Source organism: Oncorhynchus kisutch, linkage group LG1, assembly GCF_002021735.2.
Source record: "Oncorhynchus kisutch isolate 150728-3 linkage group LG1, Okis_V2, whole genome shotgun sequence".
Lineage (NCBI taxonomy): Eukaryota > Metazoa > Chordata > Actinopteri > Salmoniformes > Salmonidae > Oncorhynchus > Oncorhynchus kisutch.
Genome location: NC_034174.2, coordinates 39,746,329 through 39,767,183, shown reverse-complemented (window position 1 = coordinate 39,767,183; position 20,855 = coordinate 39,746,329). Strand labels below are relative to the sequence as shown.

The 20,855-nt window shown below is 40.4% G+C and overlaps 3 protein-coding genes across 4 annotated transcripts; 2 read left to right on the top strand and 1 right to left on the bottom strand.

Moving 5' to 3' along the window:
* The first annotated feature begins 602 nt into the window (after positions 1-602).
* On the top strand, positions 603-5,978 carry LOC109902434 (translocon-associated protein subunit alpha-like). The gene is made up of 9 exons (XM_020498819.2): positions 603-788; positions 1,766-1,872; positions 2,001-2,094; positions 2,238-2,365; positions 4,064-4,198; positions 4,350-4,426; positions 4,584-4,662; positions 4,794-4,887; positions 5,117-5,978. The coding sequence occupies exons 1-9, from the start codon at positions 719-721 to the stop codon at positions 5,185-5,187; spliced, it is 855 nt and encodes a 284-aa protein (XP_020354408.1). The 5' UTR covers positions 603-718; the 3' UTR covers positions 5,188-5,978.
* A 255-nt stretch (positions 5,979-6,233) lies between these two features.
* LOC109894146 (neuritin) lies at positions 6,234-12,323 on the top strand. Its single transcript, XM_020487392.2, has 4 exons — positions 6,234-6,305; positions 6,483-6,572; positions 7,964-8,114; positions 10,535-12,323. Exons 2-4 carry the CDS (start codon positions 6,521-6,523, stop codon positions 10,767-10,769), a joined length of 438 nt encoding a protein of 145 aa, XP_020342981.1. The 5' UTR covers positions 6,234-6,305; positions 6,483-6,520; the 3' UTR covers positions 10,770-12,323.
* A 3,265-nt stretch (positions 12,324-15,588) lies between these two features.
* On the bottom strand, positions 15,589-20,710 carry LOC109894155 (protein SYS1 homolog). Of its 2 annotated transcripts, none has more exons than XM_020487412.2 (4): positions 20,598-20,710; positions 19,388-19,644; positions 19,228-19,295; positions 15,589-17,646 (listed from the first exon to the last, which is right to left on the bottom strand). In XM_020487412.2, exons 2-4 carry the CDS (start codon positions 19,547-19,549, stop codon positions 17,406-17,408), a joined length of 471 nt encoding a protein of 156 aa, XP_020343001.1. In that variant the 5' UTR covers positions 19,550-19,644; positions 20,598-20,710; the 3' UTR covers positions 15,589-17,405. The 2 variants fall into 2 exon arrangements, with proteins under 2 accessions (XP_020343001.1, XP_020342990.1); XM_020487401.2 differs by having other exon boundaries at positions 20,522-20,651.
* Between the last annotated feature and the right edge of the window lie 145 nt (positions 20,711-20,855).

Below are 20,855 nucleotides of genomic sequence, written 5' to 3'. Positions count from 1 at the left end.
CATGATTGTATGCGATCCATCATCCCTTCAGCCAGGCATTATTCTGCACTTTTTGAGTTTAGGGCAGGGATCATCAACTAGATTCAGCCGGGGGTTGATTTGTTCTTGAGCGGATGGTCTGGGGGCCGGAACATAATTACAAATAATTTGTAAATCGCAAATTGACAGCAAGAAGCCCAAACAGTTATAATGTTTGACTAAAACATAATCATTTCAAACCTTGCTTACATTTGTATACGATCACGTGTCTCTCTATTGTGCATGGGAATACTTGAGAACAGATTTCTTACATTAAAATAACTTGCAGCTGATTTCCCAGTGTTTTTACAGTCTTTTTATTTCCAACAACGAATATTATACCAACATTTTTATTTATTTTAAAAAATTTGGCTCAGAAAAATCGGGGGCCCATCACACCACCCTGCAGTGGTTTATGGGGTGTGTCACAATATCTTTCAATCTAACCACTTTTGCAGTCAAATATTTTTACACAACCATCCATTTCATAAATGGGAAGGGTTAGGGTGTCTCACAAATGTGTGAGCCTTGCCATTAGCCTAGTAAAATAAGGTTGATTCAATCAATTTCCCCCAAAAAATGGTGACATCACCAATATGTGCATAGTATGGTGCGTCTCAGAAACTCTCTTATCCCACCCCTTCGCTAACCTTTCTCTGACTGCTGATGTGTAGCAAGCTACAAACTTGACGGCAGCAAAATGTTTAATTTCGGATCAAAAATACTTGTACTTTTCCTCGTGACTTTCCCATGTGGCCAGAGGTCGTTCTGTAAGTAATTTACTATTTCGAATTTGCATTCTTCACTAGCAGTCCAGAGAGAGTTCATTGCAATATTGAAAACTTAGCAAAGTTAACATTGACGTGGCATAATGCAGTTTTTCATTCAGTGATATAACAAAATAAATACTGCTTTGTCAGAAAGCTTCATGCTCAATATCCTTGTCTGATCAATTACGTAAACAAATGCATTTAAAACAAATTATAGGAGGGACATAAAACTTTGGGAAGCTCTCTCGATATAGGCTTATTGATACCTCGCATGCTTATGCAAATGCATAATTACCATAGATGTAGTTTTGTGGTTTAAGATAATAAGAAAACCTTATCTGGAAGAATGAAATTATATTAATTTCCAATACGAAATGTCTCTGACAGGCAATATTGTTGCTCTACGCTGGGTTTCCCTATCTTCTATGGTGACGTGTCCCAGGATCGCCTTTCCGTTAGTGTTGACACATTTTAACACCGGTGATGAGGCCTCTGACTGTTACGTTGTATCTTTGTCTGTTACATAGTGTTCCAATTCATTCAAAGGGCCTACTGCTAAATGATGACCGACTTTACAATTTGCTATCCAAAGTTTTATACAGCATTTTCGAATAATTACCAATCATAACATGACCCAGTTTTAGCCTTTAGCCTACACATTCATTGTGAACAGAGTATTGTAATACACCATCATAGTATTACACAATGAATGAATAAAGCTATTCTCATGACCATTTGTATCAATTTACTGCTGTCAGTATTTTACATTCATTTGATCCAATGGATCCTATGTTTGTTTTTGGTGCAAGTGCAACCAGAGTTTTTCATCACAACTGTCATCAACTATTATAGTACCCTCAGGCACACAGGTTAAGTGGCTTCGTTCTCAGACAGAGGCTGCTTTTATAACAATTTATTTCACATGTATGTGTTAAAATGGATTCATCGCTAATGGATTCTTCTCTGTGTTGGGACAGGCCAGGTATCTGCAGAAGAGTCTGCGGAAGACATCGCCCCACATGCAACAGTCGATGAGGAAGAGGAGGATGAGTTGCTGGTGGAGGAAGATCAGGTCCCAGGCTCAGTATGTGATGTTGTTCAAACTGGGATGAAAGCAGCTTCTATTGTTCCTGCCAAATGAATGTAAGTACTATTTTCTCAATTCAGTGAATTTAATCTAGTTTCTTTCCATTGCATTTTGAAATCTCTCAGGAATCAGAAGATGACTTAGATGAAGATGCTGCAGTTGGAGATGTAACCTCTCACCCTGATGCTGACACCACCATCATCTTTGTGACCGGGGAAGGTAAGTCTTCTCTTCCTTTATGGATACTCATATCGTTTTACTCAGTCATTCTGTGTAAGTTAAAGGGAAATATGCAAGACAGCATGGAATGGAATTATTCACATCAACGGTTTAATTTGTATATCATTGCGCCCTCCATCCAGAGTTCCCAGCCAATGAGATTGCGAAGTTTCTGGTGGGTTTCACCAATAAGGGAAGCCAGGATTTCACTGTCCATTCCCTGGAGGCCTCCTTCCGTTACCCTCAGGACTTCCAGTTCTACATCCAGAATGTGAGTCTGGGTTCTGGGACACATGATGCTTGCATGCCTCATCTGAGAAATAGAAAGTCCCCTTGAAAACACACATCATTATCTAACACATTATACATTATAATGGGGTTTGTAGTCTGTTTACTTCCAATTTATTATCTAACAATTACTAGAATATAAACTTCTTATAAAGCCTTTACAAACCCAATAACATATGTTACCCATAATAGAGAGCAATAGTAATGTTGTCTTTTTGTTGGTACTAACTCCGCCATGATTCGTTGGACAAAGCCTATGGTAAAATGTAAATTTGTAGGGTTTTTGGCTAAACACCTGTTGTAAACACAGGCTTAAGAGATCTTATACATTTTGTTCTATGAAATAATCTTCATCAGCTAATGTTGCTTTTTGTGAATTTTGAAGCATTTGTGTAATAAAGAAAAGCACAAAATGCTTCATAATTCATAAAGGTCATTTTAACTTTTAGCCTACAATTTCTGTGCCCCAGCTGAAATCGAATTAACATTAAAAAAATCTCCTTCAAATCCATCTGTTTAAGCTAGAGATATCTGTTTTTTTCTTTACATGGGCTGCGTCTCAATTCACCACATCCGCCGATATCGCCCTTCCGAATCTGCGGTGAAGGGTGGCAGAGCTAGAGCAGTGTTTGTTAGACCATGAGACATCCCGAAAATCGGTCTTCTCAGAAGAACGACTGAACAGTTTGGCCTACAAAGTATTATGACCCCTTTATGGTGATGAGACGCTCACGAACACAGTGGTGTTTTCCGTTTTGCTCTAGGACGCCCACAAACCTTATAAGACTTGTCTGAAGGTCCCTGGTACCAGTTTAAAAAATGAATGGAACTACAGTATGGAGATGGTTTACTGCCTAACATAAGGGGATAAATACTGTACATAAATTATTTCCTGATTTTCCTTATCGCTCAGATGCTGGACAGACGCAGCAGAACAAACTTCCTTTAGATGTTTTTTTTTTACTATCTGTTGTTCCATATAGTGAATCTATTATTCATTGTGTTTCTATTGGCTAATGGCAGTATGCCAAATTCGATGTTTCATCCAATCATTTTTGTAGACTTTTTTTTGTTATCTGAAGGGGTCTTAGAATTAAAAATCAAATAACTAAATGATCCTTGGTGTGACCATCTTAAAAAATTCCATATGTTAACAAATATAGAAAATAAACACCTTGAGTTGGAACCCCTCCCCCCTCAGAACAACCTCAATTCGTCGGGGCATAGACTCTCCAATATGTCGAAAGCATTCCGCAGGGATGCTGGCTCATGTTAACTCCAATGATACCCACAGTTGTGTCAAGTTGCCTGGATGTTCTTTGGGTGGTGGAGCATGCTTGATACACACCGGAAACTGTTGAGTGTGAAAAACCCAACAGCATTGCAGTTCTTGACACAAACTGGTGTGCCTCGCACCTACTACCATACCACATACACAATCCATGTATCAATTGTCTCAAGGCTTAAAAATTCTTCTTTAACCTGTCTCCTCCCCTTTATCTATATTTATTGAAGTGGATTTAACAAGTGACATCACCTGGATTCACCTGTTCAGTCTGTCATGGAAATAGAGGGTCATGTTAATGTTTTGTATACTCAGTGTACATGGAATACCCTGTAATGCAGTTTTGGGAACTTTCTGCTATTGTTGATCAGAAAAGTAGATGTTTTTGGTATCTAGTTCACAGCCTTGCCCCTGAGCACTGTGGTCCAGCCCCAGCAGCAGGCCTCCTTTGAGTACTCCTTCATACCTGCTCAGTCCATGGCTGGTCGTCCCTTCGGCCTGGTCATCCTACTCAACTACCAGGACAGTGAGGTGAGACTAGATTGATTGGTTGATTGATACATTATTATTAGAGTGTCTTGCATCTTCAAGATACCCAGTCCAGGGTTCTTGACTAGATGTTCAGAAATCCCTTGGAATGTATGGGCTGAGGCGCTGATCTTGGGTTTTGACTGTTACGCAGGGCAACGGTTTCCAGATGGCCATTTACAACCAGACCGTCACTATCGTTGAGCTGGAGGAGGGACTGGATGGAGAGACGTAACCATTTCTTTGCATACATCAATTATATTTTTATACTCGTATTTGGTTAAATTAATTTATGTCAGGTACATTTGTTTAAATATGGTAACAAATGTTATATTGTCGATATTATTATTTAGTTGATATTACACATTTTGCTTTGTTTCTCCTCCAGAATGTTCATGTACATCTTCCTGACTGGATTAGTTGTCTTGGCGATCTTTGGCATGTACCAGGTGCTGGAGTCTAGGATGGTACGAGTCTTCTCAACATTTTCATCTAAATTGTGATATTCTAAAATATCTCCAGCTCTTTACATGGGGTGGTGAATGTTACATAAAGAAATAGCACCTGGGTAAATTAAGTGATGACCTATGTTGTGCAGAGGAAGAGGCTCCCAGTGAAGGTGGAGACGGGCACCGGTGGGATGAACGATGTGGACATCAGCTGGATTCCCCAGGAGACCCTCAACATCATGAGTAAGTTGAGCTTTGTCATGAGCTTGGATACTCTGCCATAGCTTTTCCTCCTGAGTGCAGGGAGACAAATTCATACTCTGCTTATGCAACCACTTTTTTGGAAGCGTACTTTGGTTGAAAAGGCATCCTATTTTTTCATCTTGTCTGTGCAGGGATGAATATCAACTCAAATTTCTACATTGACCATCCTCTATCTCTCTCTGTTTCTCTCTTTCTCTCTCTTTTACAGGCAAGGCATCGGCATCCCCTAAAGCCTCCCCGAGGAAACGCACTAAGAGAGCGGCTGGAGTAGATCAATAAATCATTCCATGATGCGGCCATCTTCATATCAATGTCCACCAGTCCCATGTTCAAGGCCCATGCCATCACAAGCTCCAACAACCCAACCAACATCAACCTCTGGGTGGACCTAGTTAGTTATTCAAGAGCTTTTCCGATATGCCCCCGATACATAGGCCTACACCAAACGTTCTTGGACTGAAGATAGTGGTGTCATGAATGTGTCCCATTTAGACACCACTCCAGCTGGACATTTTGAGACTGATATAAGACTAAAGACTGAGTAAATGGATCACCATGCCAGATCCATGAAAGATGGGTGAGACGTGGAGTGTTATACCTGCCAAAGAAACCAGTAATGCTACACCAAGTATTTCAATCATCTTGTTTTTTTTGTTGTACTTTTTGTAATGAATGCTTTAATTTCTGAAGTATTACGATATTAAGGGTTTTGTTCTATTTCATTCTGTGCCTCACGACTCCCTCAGTTCATCTACACAGTCAGGAATTGAGATGGTGACCTCAAAGTTCTTCCAAGGGAAAGCTTTCCTTGTTCATGTCATACTTTGAAATATCATAAAGCTGCTGTGAAATGCTCATTGAAGAGAATTTAGAAAGTAAAGTCCACCCGCTACCAAGTTACATTGTTAAATATGAATGATGCAACTGTATTTCAAACATGACTTGCTGTCAGTGTCAGGTTACATTTTATCCCAGACCATATACCACCATAAATGTACCTACAGTACATTGGTGAAATGCTGTAATTAAAAAAATAAAATAATAAAAGGTCAAAAAATCTGGATAAGAAATGTGTTCACTTTCTTGAAATATTTGGCTTTTTTCTTTTCTTAAAGTTGAAGTGATGTTCTTTCATGCCACAATGTATGATGTTCTGAAATAAGCACATTAATTGGTCTTTTGATTTTGCTCAGTATTATTCTCCGAAGAAAAAGATGACTGGTGTCAGATAAACAGGGAACCGACTGAGGAGACCAAATATGTACCAATGGGCTATTTGTCTGTTTACTGTCAGCAAATGAGAAACATGGGATGGCACTAAACGTATCTCTGGCGCGGAGCGTCAATGAGGTGAGTGAGAGAAGCGCTCGGAGAGGCAGCACGCACGAAAGGAGCAGGTAACGTCACGGTTGTTCCATTCGTTTTGATCGAGAATAAACTGCAACTGATTCGGCAAATGTTATTCGCCTCCTGTTAACACATATATGCCGCAACAAGTCATTTATTTTGATTGATTCATTTTACTTCGCCTTGATTTTATCTCAATTTATGAGCGATTCTGTTGGATCCCACAGATGGCGCAAGGCACCCTCCGCTGGGTTTGATATGGGATATGGGATTTACGTCGGTGAAGATTTCAAGATTTTGTGCATTTATTGCATTAGGTAAGGCTGGATAAAGTATCATTTTAGATTTATTGGTAGAACAATACTTTTTCGTATTGCACGTTTTATAATATCTTGGATGAAATATGTAATATTTTATTAATTAAGGGTGTAGTCTAAATTTAGATGTTGCATACAGGGTGAGAATAGAGTTGAATTATTTGACAGTGACGAGCCCTTTTCATATTTGAAGAGGTTATCAATAACTCATCATCCCTCAGGTGTGTGTTGTAGGATAGATTTTGGAGTGCTTTAAAGCTCTTTGGCCAAAAATAGACTTGCAGAGTTGTGTTGATGTATAAAGCATGTATTAATGCACAAATAATTGAAAGCAAATGACAACAAATACTTTAAAGTATTGTAGTGTCACTTACCCTACATCTGTCATTCTTGTTTAATAAATTAATCCCATGCATTCACTCAGAACATAAGTCTTTATGCAATGTCTGCACATATGCACATATGTCCATATCCATTCTGTTAAATTAAACAATTATTCCTGGTTTTAAACTTTTTGAACCTGTGCAAGCTGAATCATATTGGTGTACTAAAACAATATTCATATTGAACAAATAGTAATATAACCACTGCCTACCTTACATCTAGCAAGGCGTTGCTTTTTGGCAGGGGGCAATGGATTGAATGTGAGACAGCCCACAGTGCAGTGGGACTTGGGAATTGAATAGATTTCTTGAAAATGATCCAGGCAAACCAACAAAATCTAGGAGCAGTTGGTCTTTCTTCAGAATCCCAATATAACCCAATCCCTGATTAATTTCAATGTTTTCTATGCTTTTAAAGCAATCATTTCAAGCTGATGTCCCAGACAGTGGCTATTACAGTGACCTTTGATACCCTATCCCTGACCCTAAGCAATCAATAAGTGAGTGTGAGAGAGGAGGGAGATGAGAGAGAATTATGACAATCATTCTCACAGGTGGCCTATGCTGATTGTATCTAAATCACACTGTCCAAGCAGGCCAAATATCTCCCATGCAACCCTCGTCATTAAAACTACATTAAGAGGCAATTTGGAATGACTGGAAGAATAATGTATCCTGCCAAATCTCCTAAAGTCCTGGGAGGGATGCTGAGGGCTGATATTCCTCTGTTTCCTCCATTTTAACTCCAAGAACAACATAGAAGGAGGGTGACCTACTTTTGGCATCCTCCCATTTGTTTCAGAAGACACCCTTTGCTTCAAATAGGGAGGTAGATAAATATCTAGATAAAGGTGATACAAGGGCCTATTGTTATTCTATCATGACATAAAACAATTATATTTGGCCTCTGTAAGTGCAATGCCTGAAATGTACAACGAAACTTATGAGAACAAAGGGGACTTCTTTCCTTAATGCATTTGAATGTATTTTTCTTTCTGTGTTTTGCAGTGTCCCTGACTGTGGCAAGAGTCTCAGCGGCAGATGTGAAGTGTGAGAATATTTACAGGGACTTCTCTGACTGTGTTCTGGAGTTGGGGGAGAGCATGGATAACTACCAAGAGAATGTGACCAGCGAGATGGGAGTGGAAGCTGTGTGCAGGTGAGAGGGGTGTGTGTGTGTGCAGGGGCGGACTGGGACAGGGACTGGGACAATTCGGCCCTGACATTTTATCCACACTAGCCCATATCACCTTGCCAACTCAAGAATTCAAGAAATACGTTTTTCCATCTAACATGTCCAAGCAGGAATGCATGATTCAATATATTTTTATGTGCATCCTAAACCAGTGACAAAGACTTAGACTACAGGCTCGTTGCTATATTTTACTGTCAGAATAGCACTCCAGAATTTCCTATTTTTTTCAATGGAGATTAATTACATTCATCTTTAGGTGCACTATCATAGGCTAATTAATTTTGGGTTCAACACCAAAGGAAGTAAAAACTCAAAACACATTAACTAGATCGCTAACTTAATATAATACTTACTGCCAGTAGCCATGTATACTCAGTGGCCAGTTTATTAGGTACACGATCCCGTACACAAAAAATGGTTTGCTCCTACAGACAGTGAGTCATGTGGCCGTGGCTTGACACCTGCCTGGGGTCAACAGTACAGTCTGGTGTCGGTGGTGTAATGGTGTGGGGAATCTTTTCCTGGCACACGTTAGGTCACTTGATACCAATAGAGCAACGTTTGAACGCCACACCTTATAGAATCCATGCCCTGAACAATTCAGGCTGTTCTGGAGGCAAAGGGGGGTCCAACCAGGTACCTAATAAACTGGTCACTGTGTATTTATCTAACAATAAATGTAAAGTCCTAAAACAAATGTGTAAGCTACATGTCTCATAGCTACTAGTTGTGGGCTATGAGACCTTACTATTATCATTTTTTAATAGGCCTATGCTCTCGCAATGGCCAGTGCGCATTTTGCACACACGCAGCTCCATATCACAAAGCCATATCAAATATATTGGTTGTAAAATAGTTGCTATTGAGCTAAATATTGAGAGATGAGAAATAAAAAGTATACAGACAGAAAGCTGAGACCCTCATCTCTTCGACAGGGACAAGGGGACAAAGCTTCCAAAGCTGTGTTTTCCCCTTGCATTTAAAATGTTATACCATCAGAACGCCTAGAGGGCGAGGAGAATGGCTCGCTCATCAAAGCAACAGGCCCCACTGAGGACACAGGCACAGGGGCAGGGCAGACACTTTCATTACAGGAATCATGTTGATAATGCGCTTTACTGTTTGAACAAATCATGGTTTTAGCTGCGCAAAAAAAAGAATGTTTGAGTGAGGTGACAATGTAGAATGTGCTCTTTCTATGTTTGTAGGCACCCTCTTCATTGTTTACGATCCATGATCTTGGATGTCGAACTGATGACAGAGTCGAGCAGGTCTCTTTGCTCATGACTTTGAATGTGAGTTTGTTTGATCTCAGCTCAGCTTATCAGAAAACCAGGCTGGCCTATCTTGGTAGGGAGGCTGGTTGTTTTCCACTGATCTGCCAAAGGCTCACTAGTGATTACTATAACAGAGAACAGGCCCATGAGCTACCGGCCATGTCACCTTTCAATGGTTTTATTTTTATGTAAAAAAAATATATTTTTGAGTGTGTCAATTTCAACTAGCCCACCCAACTAAAAAATGGTCCAGCCCATCTGGCTTCTGCCAGAATTGCCAGATGGCCAATCCGCCCCTGTGTGTGTGTATGTGTGTGTGCATCCTCTATCCATCTGCACTTACTGTACGTCTGCGTTTGCAGTGCACCAGGATCTCATGGAACCTGATTACTCTTACGACCATAGGCAGATAGAACGTATATAGAACAGCGTCTGTATTTGACCAAGCATACTCCTTCTGCTTGTGTATATCAGATCTTGTTTTGAAATCCAGCGAGGTGTGTACCTTGCGGAAGAACAGTGGAGAGAAGAAAAAGATGCTGTAACCTCCGAGGGAGATAGCAGAAATGAATGGTGCTGAAACACAGCCACTGTACTGAATAATTTATGACTTTGCTGCAGCAGTAATGAAATTCTGAGGCCATCTTGTTTTTTTTTACATTGTTAATGTGTGCATTCCATTACTATAGTACAGTATATTACTGCCTAAAGCATACACAGGCCTTGCCTTTCCTGGGTGAAAAATGTCCCCTTGCAGCGTCAGCTCTTTTTTATAATCTAATTTCTGTGGCTAAAGGAGGGTTGATTTGCAAAACACAATAATTTACAGTGTTGCTGGACAGTAGTATAAAAACAACCATTCAAAACAATAATACAACAAACAATACTCCTATAAGACACCTTCAGCCGTGTGTTTACAGGAGAGCTTTGAAGCCTTGCATGTGCGCCGATTAAAGTGCCAGATAAATCAAACCAATAACATTCTTGAATCCAATAGATTGTAACCAATAGCATGTTTTCATGTCAAATATGAATGAGACAATGTATGTGTCGGTGGTAAAAAGGGCTTTATCAAATACATTTGATTGATGGATCTTTCACCCCTAGCCACTGGGAGGCGTTCCACACGTGTGCCCTGACGGCACTGTCCGGGTGTCAGGAGGAGGTGGGCTCCATCTGGGAGACCCTGAAAGAAGACTCCAGGAAGATCCGCTTCCAGGGCAGCCTCTTCGACCTGTGCAGCCCCAGCTCGGCCCCCAGCCTGCGCTCGCTTCTATCCCCTCTACCCCTGCTGCTCCTAGGCTTGCTGATCCTGGGAGGGCCCATCTGGCCATCCACATAGGTGGGGGATGCCTCCCTCCTCCTCGCTCCCAACCCCATGCACTCTCACATTCCCCGGGGTGGCCGGCTGCATCCTGAGCACTTCTGAAAACTGAAGCCAAGGATTGGGTGGGGGGGGGATCAGTGAGTAGAGAATGAATATGGATTAAGGTTAGCACACAGAGCCATGTCTCTATGGAGATGCCATAGGCATCTTTGGTATTGGGTAATTAGAAGGCTATGATATCACAGAGCCATTGATGTCTGTGGAGAGACGGAGGGATACCTATCGCTCTGGGTTACCCACCATAGATGTCTATGGCACTAGGTAATTTAGAAGGTTATGTTATCAGGGCCTTAGATATTAATGTCATCATTATTGATGAGTCTGGATAAAAATACACACCCAATACCCAAGCAATTGTAATGAAAACCTATTACAGTATACGCCTATGAAAAAAGCCATTTTAAAGCAATTGGTCAATTTTGTTGACAATCAAGTGAATTCTTTCAACTTTGACCTTTTGACCCCTACACACCAGCCCAATGTTTGGTGTTGCATGGCTGCTATAATGACACCAAAAAGGCATTTTTCCATATTTTTGCTCTGTTAAACTATTTCTTTGGTCATCTTGTTACAGTAGGTGCTGTTAAAGTCAGGCAATGCTGTAAACTGAAAATTTTGTTCCTTGCTTTATTATGCACTTTACAGTAAAATGCCTAATTTACCGTTAGTCATTGTGGATAGTTATTCTACCTGAAAATGGTATCTGGTTATGTGAGAATCTTCAGTGTTGTTTTATGAATCTGTCCTGTATGGAAGCCCAAGTGTATGGCTGTCAATTCATTTGATATCATTGAGTCCATAACAACTATACACAACCGTACACAGTTCACGTCAAAGCACATTCAACTTTACAATAACACAGCTTACTGAGTAGAAATAAATACAAGATACTTAATTATGAAAGCTAAAATATATAGGACTTAAAGTGGTACTCCAGTCTCCTTTTCACCTCAGTTAGCACCTGATTTATATTTTTTTTTAAAGGCGCATCTAAATAAGTGGTCAAAATCTGTCATGACATAGCACAAGTGGGGGGGTGGGCCTTTCCTCTTTTGTTCTCTATTGCTCCTCTACTGTTCCTCAAGCAAGGAGGAGGCCGATGACATCACGGAATCACATCAGACCAACTCCTTAAATGCCCTACTCCTCAAAGTTTGCTCAAAACATATCTTTTTACCCTTTAGTGTGTGTACTTTACTGTATTTATACTTGGGATGTATCTTTTCAACAGTAAACGTTTAAAAAATTGCTGGAGGACATCTTTAAGTTAAGGATTCTCTTAGGGCACCACCCTGCATTGTTAGCCCTAATGCCTCAGTGCAATACAGTATTTGATGTTGTCAACAGCTGCAATATATCATCAAACTGAGTCCATATAAATATGCAATTGAAGTCATTAAGTCGTTTTCTAGCAATATATTGTAGTGTTAGTGTATAGGTTTTCTGTTACTGTGCTCTAACCAAATGGGAAATTAGGGGTGAATGCTGACTTAATGCTCAGACTTTTGCGCAAATCTCTCAATCAAATTCTCCACACACTACTTCAGCCCACACAGGATAATTCTTCTTCTTTTCTTTTGCACCTTTCCAACATGATCTATAGCATGGATCTCTCTCTGCATGGTTGTGTCTAGATATTAGGCTAGATATTCAGTTTAGAATCCATTCCTAAGAGACATAATCCTCCGTAAGCATGTTTGTACTGGTTGTCCTCCACACCTAGTCTGTGCTCCTGAATGTGGTAGCATTCTGTCACCCAATCTGTGTGCCTGGTGCCAAGTGTCCATTATTATTTTTGAACAGCAATGAGTTTCGCATGAGCAATATGTGTTGTAAACACTTTATGGAGTGACTACTTTCCTTTTCCGTGAGATCGGCAGCTAACGAAAGCATGAAAAATATCACATTATTTAAGGGAGATATCATAACCACCAAGTATATTACTATACATGTATGACTGACTGATTATTGAATTACCACAGAGAATTACCACAGAGAAAAATACATCAGTAAACACTACAGAATGTAAGAATTCAATATGTATGTGGTCTTTCAGAGATACCAACTACAGAGTACATTATTTACAAAAAGCCTGTATTAAGTATTGTATTGCAAAGTAATGTGTTTGAAATAAAGTATGAAGTTTGAAATATGACATTCTGTTTATACATGCATGACCACACAGAGGGGATCTACTAATTCAAGATCACTCGCTGCTTCTCAGATACTCTGTATATTTTCCATCACAATCATAGAGAACAGATAGATTCTAGGCACTAAGAGTTTTTGTTGATACGATGTCACTCCTCTGCTTCCCCACACATTTCTTTTTTTAGTCATCTCGTGGCTAGGTGCTAATGAGGACTGGATCCAGTACATAACAGCCCAGCCGCCAATCAGCAGCTCGTTAGTGGGCTCCCATCTGTTCTCCCCCACCTGGCCACAAAGAGAGCAGAGAGGGAGTAGGGGAAGAGGCAGAGGGTCCAGCAGGGCTCAGGGCCCCCGGGGCTCCCCCATGGGAGGCTAACATCCATGTGTGGTGGTAGTGTAAGCCCCTCATTATGTTGCCTCCTCCATCGCTGACATTTCTTCAATCCAGTGTACATCTCCCACAATATCCCACATTACAATGCACACAATCACTTTTTTTGTGTGTCAACTTTAGTAGATATCATAAGAAAGTAGGCTTGTATTGCATGTTACAGTATATATCTTCTTCCTGTACTGTCATGATGATTGTGGACTTCAGGAAACAGCAGAGGGAACACCCCCCCATCCACATCGATGGAACAGTAGTGGAGAGGGTAGCAAGTTTTAAGTTCCTCGGCATACACATCACAGACAAACTGAATTGGTCCACTCACACAGACAGCATCGTGAAGAAGGCGCAGCAGCGCCTCTTCAACCTCAGGAGGCTGAAGAAATTCGGCTTGTCACCAAAAGCACTCACAAACTTCTACAGATGCACAATCGAGAGCATCCTGGCGGGCTGTATCACCGCCTGGTATGGCAACTGCACCGCCCTCAACCGTAAGGCTCTCCAGAGGGTAGTGAGGTCTGCACAACGCATCACCGGGGGCAAACTATCTGCCCTCCAGGACACCTACACCACCCGATGCTACAGGAAGGCCATAAAGATCATCAAGGACATCAACCACCCGAGCCACTGCCTGTTCACCCCGCTGTCATCCAGAAGGCGAGGTCAGTACAGGTGCATCAAAGCTGGGACCGAGAGACTGAAAAACAGCTTCTATCTCAAGGCCATCAGACTGTTAAACAGCCACCACTAACATTGAGTGGCTGCCAACACACTGTCAATGCCACTGACTCTACTCCAGCCACATTAATCATGGGAATTGATGGGAAATGATGTAAATATATCACTAGCCACTTTAAACAATGCTACCTTATATAATGTTACTTACCCTACATTATTCATCTCATATGCATACGTAGATACTGTACTCTATATCATCGACTGCATCCTTATGTAATACATGTATCACTAGCCACTTTAACTATGCCACTTGGTTTACATACTCATCTCATATGTATATACTGTACTCGATATCATCTACTGTATCTTGCCTATGCTGCTCTGTACCATCACTCATTCATATATCCTTATGTACATATTCTTTATCCCCTTACACTGTGTATAAGACAGTAGGTTTTTTTGGAATTGTTAGTTAGATTACTTGTTCGTTATTACTGCATTGTCGGAACTAGAAGCACAAGCATTTCGCTACACTCGCATTAACATCTGCTAACCATGTGTATGTGACAAATAAATTTGATTTGATTTGATTTGATGTAATGTGCTGGTGAATAGAAATCGGATGACGAGTAACGACTGAATATTCAGATCTATGTTATTGATGAAAAGTATAAATAATCTTAACATTGGTTCCAGTGATGGAAGAAGTATAAACTATTGAATTGCACTTACTTACAGAGACATTTTTCAAAGTATAAGAAAATTAGATGATCCATGACTTTCCTTGGTGCTTATCGTCTACTGGTCTAATGGGTCCTCAGATCCTCAAAAAGTTCTACAGCTGCACCATCGAGAGCATCCTGGTTGCATCACAGCCTGGTATGGCCACTGCTCGGCCTCCGACCACAAGGCTCTACAGGTAGTGCGTACGGCCCAGTACATCACTGGGGCCAAGCTTCCTGCCATCCAGGACCTCTTTACCAGGCGGTGTCAAAGGAAGGCCTTATGAAGCTGGTTGAGAGAATGCCAAGAGTGTGCAAAGCTGTCATCAAGGCAAAGGGTGGCTACTTTTGAAGAATCTCAAATATAAAATATATTTTGATTTGTTTAACACTTTTTCAGTTACTACATGATTCCATATGTGTTATTTAAAAGTTTTGATGTCTTCACTATTATACAAATAAAGAAAAACCCTTGAATGAGTAGGTGTGTCCAAACTTTTGACTGATGCTGTACATATTAATGTCCTCGACTAATCTGTACCCCCCCACATTGACTCGGTACCGGTGCCCCCTGTATATAGCCTCATTATTGTTATTTTATTGTTACTGTTAATTTTTTTAAACTTTAGTTTATTTAGTAAATATTTCCTTTACTCTTATATTTCTTAAAACTGCATTGTTGGTTAAGGGCTTGTAAGTAAGCATTTCACGGTAATGTCTACCTACACCTGTTGTATTCGGCACATGTGACAAATCAAATTTGATTTGATTTGAATAGATTAAATCCACAACAAGAGCGAACTTTCAACAAACGCATTTACAATACTGCAGGCAATTATAGTTTCATTAGCTTTATTACATAAATGGCTTAAAATGTATATTTTTTAAAACAAGTTGTGGTTTAAAATCTGAGAAAAACCATCCCAGGAAAATCTGTGATGTGAAGAGAAGCACTCTTTGCTGTGACAATAAAACAAAAACAAAGGATTTGGTCTTAAAGGGCAACTCCACCACTTTTCAACCTCATATTAATTATCTCCAGCACCAATCCAGTATCTACATCTGTGAATACTGTGTCTTTTTGATGACATCATCAAAGGTTAAAACAGGTTTTTTTAAACAGTGATTTTTAAACTTTGACATTCGAGGTGAAGTGGGGTGCAAGACAATACCCTCCCTCTTGGTTACTTTTAATCCTACCATGTGATGTCAGAGAGAAGCATTTTTTATTACCTTTTTTCTAATCGTTTTAACCACAGATCGCTTTCACATATGTAGACAATGGTACTGGAGAACATTAATGAGGTTGAAAAGCGGCAGAGTTTCCCTTCGAGACTTCAAACGATCAAACTTACTAAGAGTTCAACAACTTGGTGATATAAAACCCCTTAGCACCAAAGCTAGAGGAGAAAGTTGGTGTGGAAACATTACACTGCATAGTCCTGATTTCCACTGCAATTCAAATTAAACAGAAGTTCCGAATTAAGATTCAAAAATGTGAAAGGTCAGGTTATTTTTTTGTAAAAATAATTTTCAGACTATGAGAAGGAAAGAGAAAGTGTGTTGAAAATCAGCAGACAACCATTAACACTGAGCATGATGCTTACTAAAGTAGGTTTACATTTAAACTTACCATAGACTAGCCATGGCACCAGCGAGCAGTCAGACACACAGTGACAGCATCCTGTCATAACACAGCTGGTGGCTGACAGACCATCTCCAGAGGGACCATCTGCTCTCCACAGCATCCCATCATATACACGCAACACTTTAAAACCAATAGCATCGTGCTGAGCGAGGAATGATTATCAGATACTTGCTGCTCCTGAAACACTACAGGATGTAAGAATTCAATATGTATGTGGTCTTTCAGAGACACCAACTACAGAGTACATTATTTACAAAAAGCCTGTATTAAGTACTGTATTTAAATTCTTAATTTCTGCTCCCATTACATGGCTCAGTAGGCCTACTTTCATGTGCTTTCTTGTCACGTTAACTTCCTAACGTTGATTGTATGGTTAAGCTTTGCTGATTCCGTTCATCTCTCAAGCTCACATACTTTAATGAGGAATAAAATTGAACTCCATATTTGGTGATCCGTTCTTTACATGTATGACTAGTTTGTTATTGTACCATGTTCAATATTTATCATTCAACTGGCTCAACTAAAGCTGCACTTTTTTCTCTCTCAACTTTATAGGACATAACCGAAAAGCATGTCCATGACAACCATTTCTCTATATTCATCATGTGATATCATAATTTAATACAATTATGAAACTATTCAGATCTTTGTAACACTTTGTAACTAAACTCTGCTTCAAACAGTCTCAAAGAAAGTGGTATCATAGTCTGTGGTTCAAGGAAGAAGTTAGCATTCACTCTTAGATGTGTAGTACATGTGTAAAAATTAATACAGCAACCAGAACCAATTCAGTTTATCTCCAAGTCCTTGAATCCATTGAGAGGTGTGCAATCTTCCAACTCTGAGCATCTCTGTCTCTAGATACAACTACTGTGTTACTGCAGCTCACTTCCCAGTCCCACCAAGTCTTTGGGCACAAATGTCATACCCCACATCATACTGTACAGATAACTGTAGGTGAACAATTCACAGGGGGTAAGTCAGTGTCACAGAGTTGGGTCAGGTCAGAGGTTAGACTTAGGTCCACTGTTGACTGGGATGGCCCTGAGCTCCGTCCGCATGCACAGGTACTCTCCAATCACGGCCATCAGAGCCATGCAGGCCACGTTGACCAGCCACCAGGACAGGGCCGCCGGGAAGTGGGCGTTGTAAATCCAACAGCCTATCATGTGGAAGAAGTGCACAGTGACGGTGAAGTCCAGACATTGCTTCCCTCGGCGGATGAAGAACCACAGGCCCAGGGCACTGACGAAACAGGGAGACAGATGCACGATGAAGGACAACATGACTCAAAACAGGTTGATCTTTCAATTGAAGTGCATGTGTAAATGTAAAAAAAATAATTAAAAAACGTTTTATTCATAGCTCATAGTTAAGTCAAATTATCAAACATTAAAGGGATACATTGGGATTTTGACAATGAGGCCCTTTATCTACTTCCCGAGTCAGATGAACTCATGGATACCATTTGTATGTCTCTGTGTCCAGTGTGAAGGAAGTTAGCATTTGCTCTATCTAGCAATGACTGGAAGTCTATAGTATGTAGTAGAATGCTTCCAGTCATTGTGCTAACACTAGTTTGCAATTGGTCAAGCGCTAGTTAGCAACTTCCTTCAAACTGCATTTAGAGACATACAAATGGTATCGACGACTTCATCTGACTCTGGGGAAGTAGATAAAGTATCTCTTTAAGATTGTAGTCTATTATAGAGCATAATGGATTATTGACCTCATAATATGCCAGCCTTTTATCAGTGGTACATGACTAGACTTCTTCATACCAGTGAAGTGTTGAGTGAACATGTAGCACTCAGATTTAGGCCAGGGAGCCCAAAATAAATGTTAATTGTGTAGATACTCCTCTAAGAAAACAAAATGGTCCAAACCTCATGTCTCTATCATAAAAAGTTATTGGAGTTTTTACCCTTGTAGGATGGCCAACATTAGGGTGACTAAATCAATTGAGACTAGACAAATAAGTAGTCAAAAATCTGGAAAATAGCATTGCGTCACCTAGGCTGGACGCTATGCAACAGGCTCACCGTTGAATTCATGTTTCTTCTCAAATCCGGAGGATGTAAACAATTCAAAGGTAAAATAGACATCTATTTTGAGACGAGATATGTAGTATTTTTATATTTTAGTAGACGTTTTCATATTCATGTGAAATTCCTGTTCTTTTAAGGAGATTTATCACAAAATCTCTGAAATGTCAACGAAGCACTGAGCATACCGCAAGTTCTTTATTTTCAAAGCCTTTTACATTTAATTCAGCACGTCATGCTAATTTAGCTTTTTGCGACCAACGGAAACAACTTTGCAGATGACCACAACATGTAAAATCATCAAAAAGTCCCTGTGAGAAAGCGCACCGCTCTCTCAAGAGCTCCAATGTATTAGCTTACGAAATCTGACTTTTTGGATATAATGTTAATGATATGTTAGAGAAGGACTCCGCTGAACAACTCAGAACATTATAATCATATTTATCTTGGTAAAATGCATTTTATAACATAAGGAAGTGAAATTTCATCACCAAATCGCACTTTTACCCAGAGTGGTTGGACAACATAGCCTCTGCAGAAGTTAGGGCATTCATACTTCTTGCACTTTGAGGAGCAGAGCTACTGTCAAGGAAAGGAGTTTGTGTTTATGCACGACATACCACCCTCACCTAATCATGTCAATGTGGTGCTATATGGAGCCCTCGCATGGTCGCAATGCAGACTTTGATTTGGCCTCCGCAGTCCTTCGGAGGCCCCCATTTGCATCAGATGTACGGAGCCATATCAAGCAATAAATCAACTTTTAGGCCCATTCACTTACCAGGTAAGCGAGTTCAAGATGAATGCCATCATTGAGAGTCTGCCCTGCATTGTTGCAAAACCAAGAACCTGCAAGCATAGAGCCATGTTATGAATCAGTCCACTGTCAACTCAAAAGAATAAATAGAAAATCATCTAGGACACATTTCACGAGGACACACCTCATAACTGAAGATCTGGTCCAGTGATCTGTTGGTTTGTACGAGACTATCCACTCCAGCCAGCCACAGACCCAGAAAGCTGTAGTAGATGCATTGCATCAACACAATCTGGGACAAGATGAGGACCGGGTCCCAGATGTAGCTGCGGAAATGACTGCCCATTCCAACGCTTAAGGAGGGGACACAGGGAACCCCGAGCAGCTGACAGTTAGTGCAAGGCTACTCCTCTGATGTATAGGGAGTCAGTGACTCAAGACCTGAAATGAAATGGCAGATATTTCACATATTCATTTCAATTGAGTTAGCTAACTAGTACATGACGACCTAGCTAACTAGCTGTTATAAGCATTATTCTAGTTGGCTAGTTAGGCTAACAACATTGCTAGGCTTACTTGCCAACGAACTAGCTAACTGTGAATTAGCTAACTAAGTGACAAACGCGTGTTTTACATGACCTCTTGTATAAAAAATCTAGCTACTTGATAGCTGACCGACATTGGCTGACTGGCTTGCTAGCAGTACGTCAACAACTGGTTGATAGCTTCCTAGCTAGCTTTCCGGAAGATACCGACCCTACCATTTCGCTTGTTTACACTGATTGAGCTGCACTGAGGTCGGGACGCAATCATCATTAAGACACCTTTGGAGCTGGCGAGAGATACGAGTTGGAAAACGTACCTCAATACTGGGACGGCATATGCAATGTACTCAATGTTACGAATTTCACACTGCTCCATCGAGAAGATCTAAATACTTCTCCTTTTTTCCCAGAATGAAGCCCTTTTCGTCATCATGCTAGCTTACCAGTAGCCATTATGAAATGGCATGTTGTGTTGAACAACATAGGAACACTAATAGTATTTCAATCTTCTCCGTGGAGCAGTGTGGATAAAGGTACCCTTTGGAGTACAGTTGCATATCATATCCTTGCATTGAGGTACGTTTTCCGAACCCATATCTTGCGCTGGCTCAATTGTGTCTTAATGTTACCACGATGGCTTTCCGAGCTCAGTGTAAACAAGCTTAACCGTAGGGTCGGTGTCTTCTACCTGGCAACCTAGCTAGCTACCTACCTAACATAACTAGCTGTCTTGTTAGCAGTAGGTATTATTGACTTTACAAAGCGTCGCCTACTTTTACTGATATTCAATATCGAGTCGGAGTGTTAGGTAGTGAGATATCCAAAAGTACAACAGACATTAAATCCCACCATAAAGCTACGAGATAACCTGGAGCTGATGACGAATAACAGAAAACAGCAACACAATCAACCCGGAAGAGATGTTCCTCTATTTCACAAGAAAAGTATGTTGTATCTGGAATGGGAAGGGAAATCCGGCTATTTGAAAAATGATTGAAAAAAAGGTTGAATAAAAACGTTATTTTTTCACTGCTTTTGGCTGCCGAGGTTACTACTTCTGGTGTTAGGATTTTGTTTTAAGGCCTTCACAAGTTGCAGTAATGTATT

Bases quoted from the DNA above. Each gene is read 5' to 3' on its own strand.
- LOC109902434 (XM_020498819.2), top strand. From the start codon at position 719: ATGTTTAATTTCGGATCAAAAATACTTGTACTTTTCCTCGTGACTTTC. The intron at 1,873-2,000 runs GTATGTGATGTT...GAAATCTCTCAG, and splicing joins AAGATCAGGTCCCAGGCTCA to GAATCAGAAGATGACTTAGA. The intron at 2,095-2,237 runs GTAAGTCTTCTC...CCCTCCATCCAG, and splicing joins CATCTTTGTGACCGGGGAAG to AGTTCCCAGCCAATGAGATT.
- LOC109894146 (XM_020487392.2), top strand. From the start codon at position 6,521: ATGGGATTTACGTCGGTGAAGATTTCAAGATTTTGTGCATTTATTGCA. The intron at 6,573-7,963 runs GTAAGGCTGGAT...TGTGTTTTGCAG, and splicing joins TTGTGCATTTATTGCATTAG to TGTCCCTGACTGTGGCAAGA. The intron at 8,115-10,534 runs GTGAGAGGGGTG...TTTCACCCCTAG, and splicing joins GGAGTGGAAGCTGTGTGCAG to CCACTGGGAGGCGTTCCACA.
- LOC109894155 (XM_020487412.2), bottom strand. From the start codon at position 19,549: ATGGGCAGTCATTTCCGCAGCTACATCTGGGACCCGGTCCTCATCTTG. The intron at 19,296-19,387 runs GTGTGTCCTCGT...CTATGCTTGCAG, and splicing joins ACCAGATCTTCAGTTATGAG to GTTCTTGGTTTTGCAACAAT. The intron at 17,647-19,227 runs GTAAGTGAATGG...CTGTTTCGTCAG, and splicing joins ATCTTGAACTCGCTTACCTG to TGCCCTGGGCCTGTGGTTCT.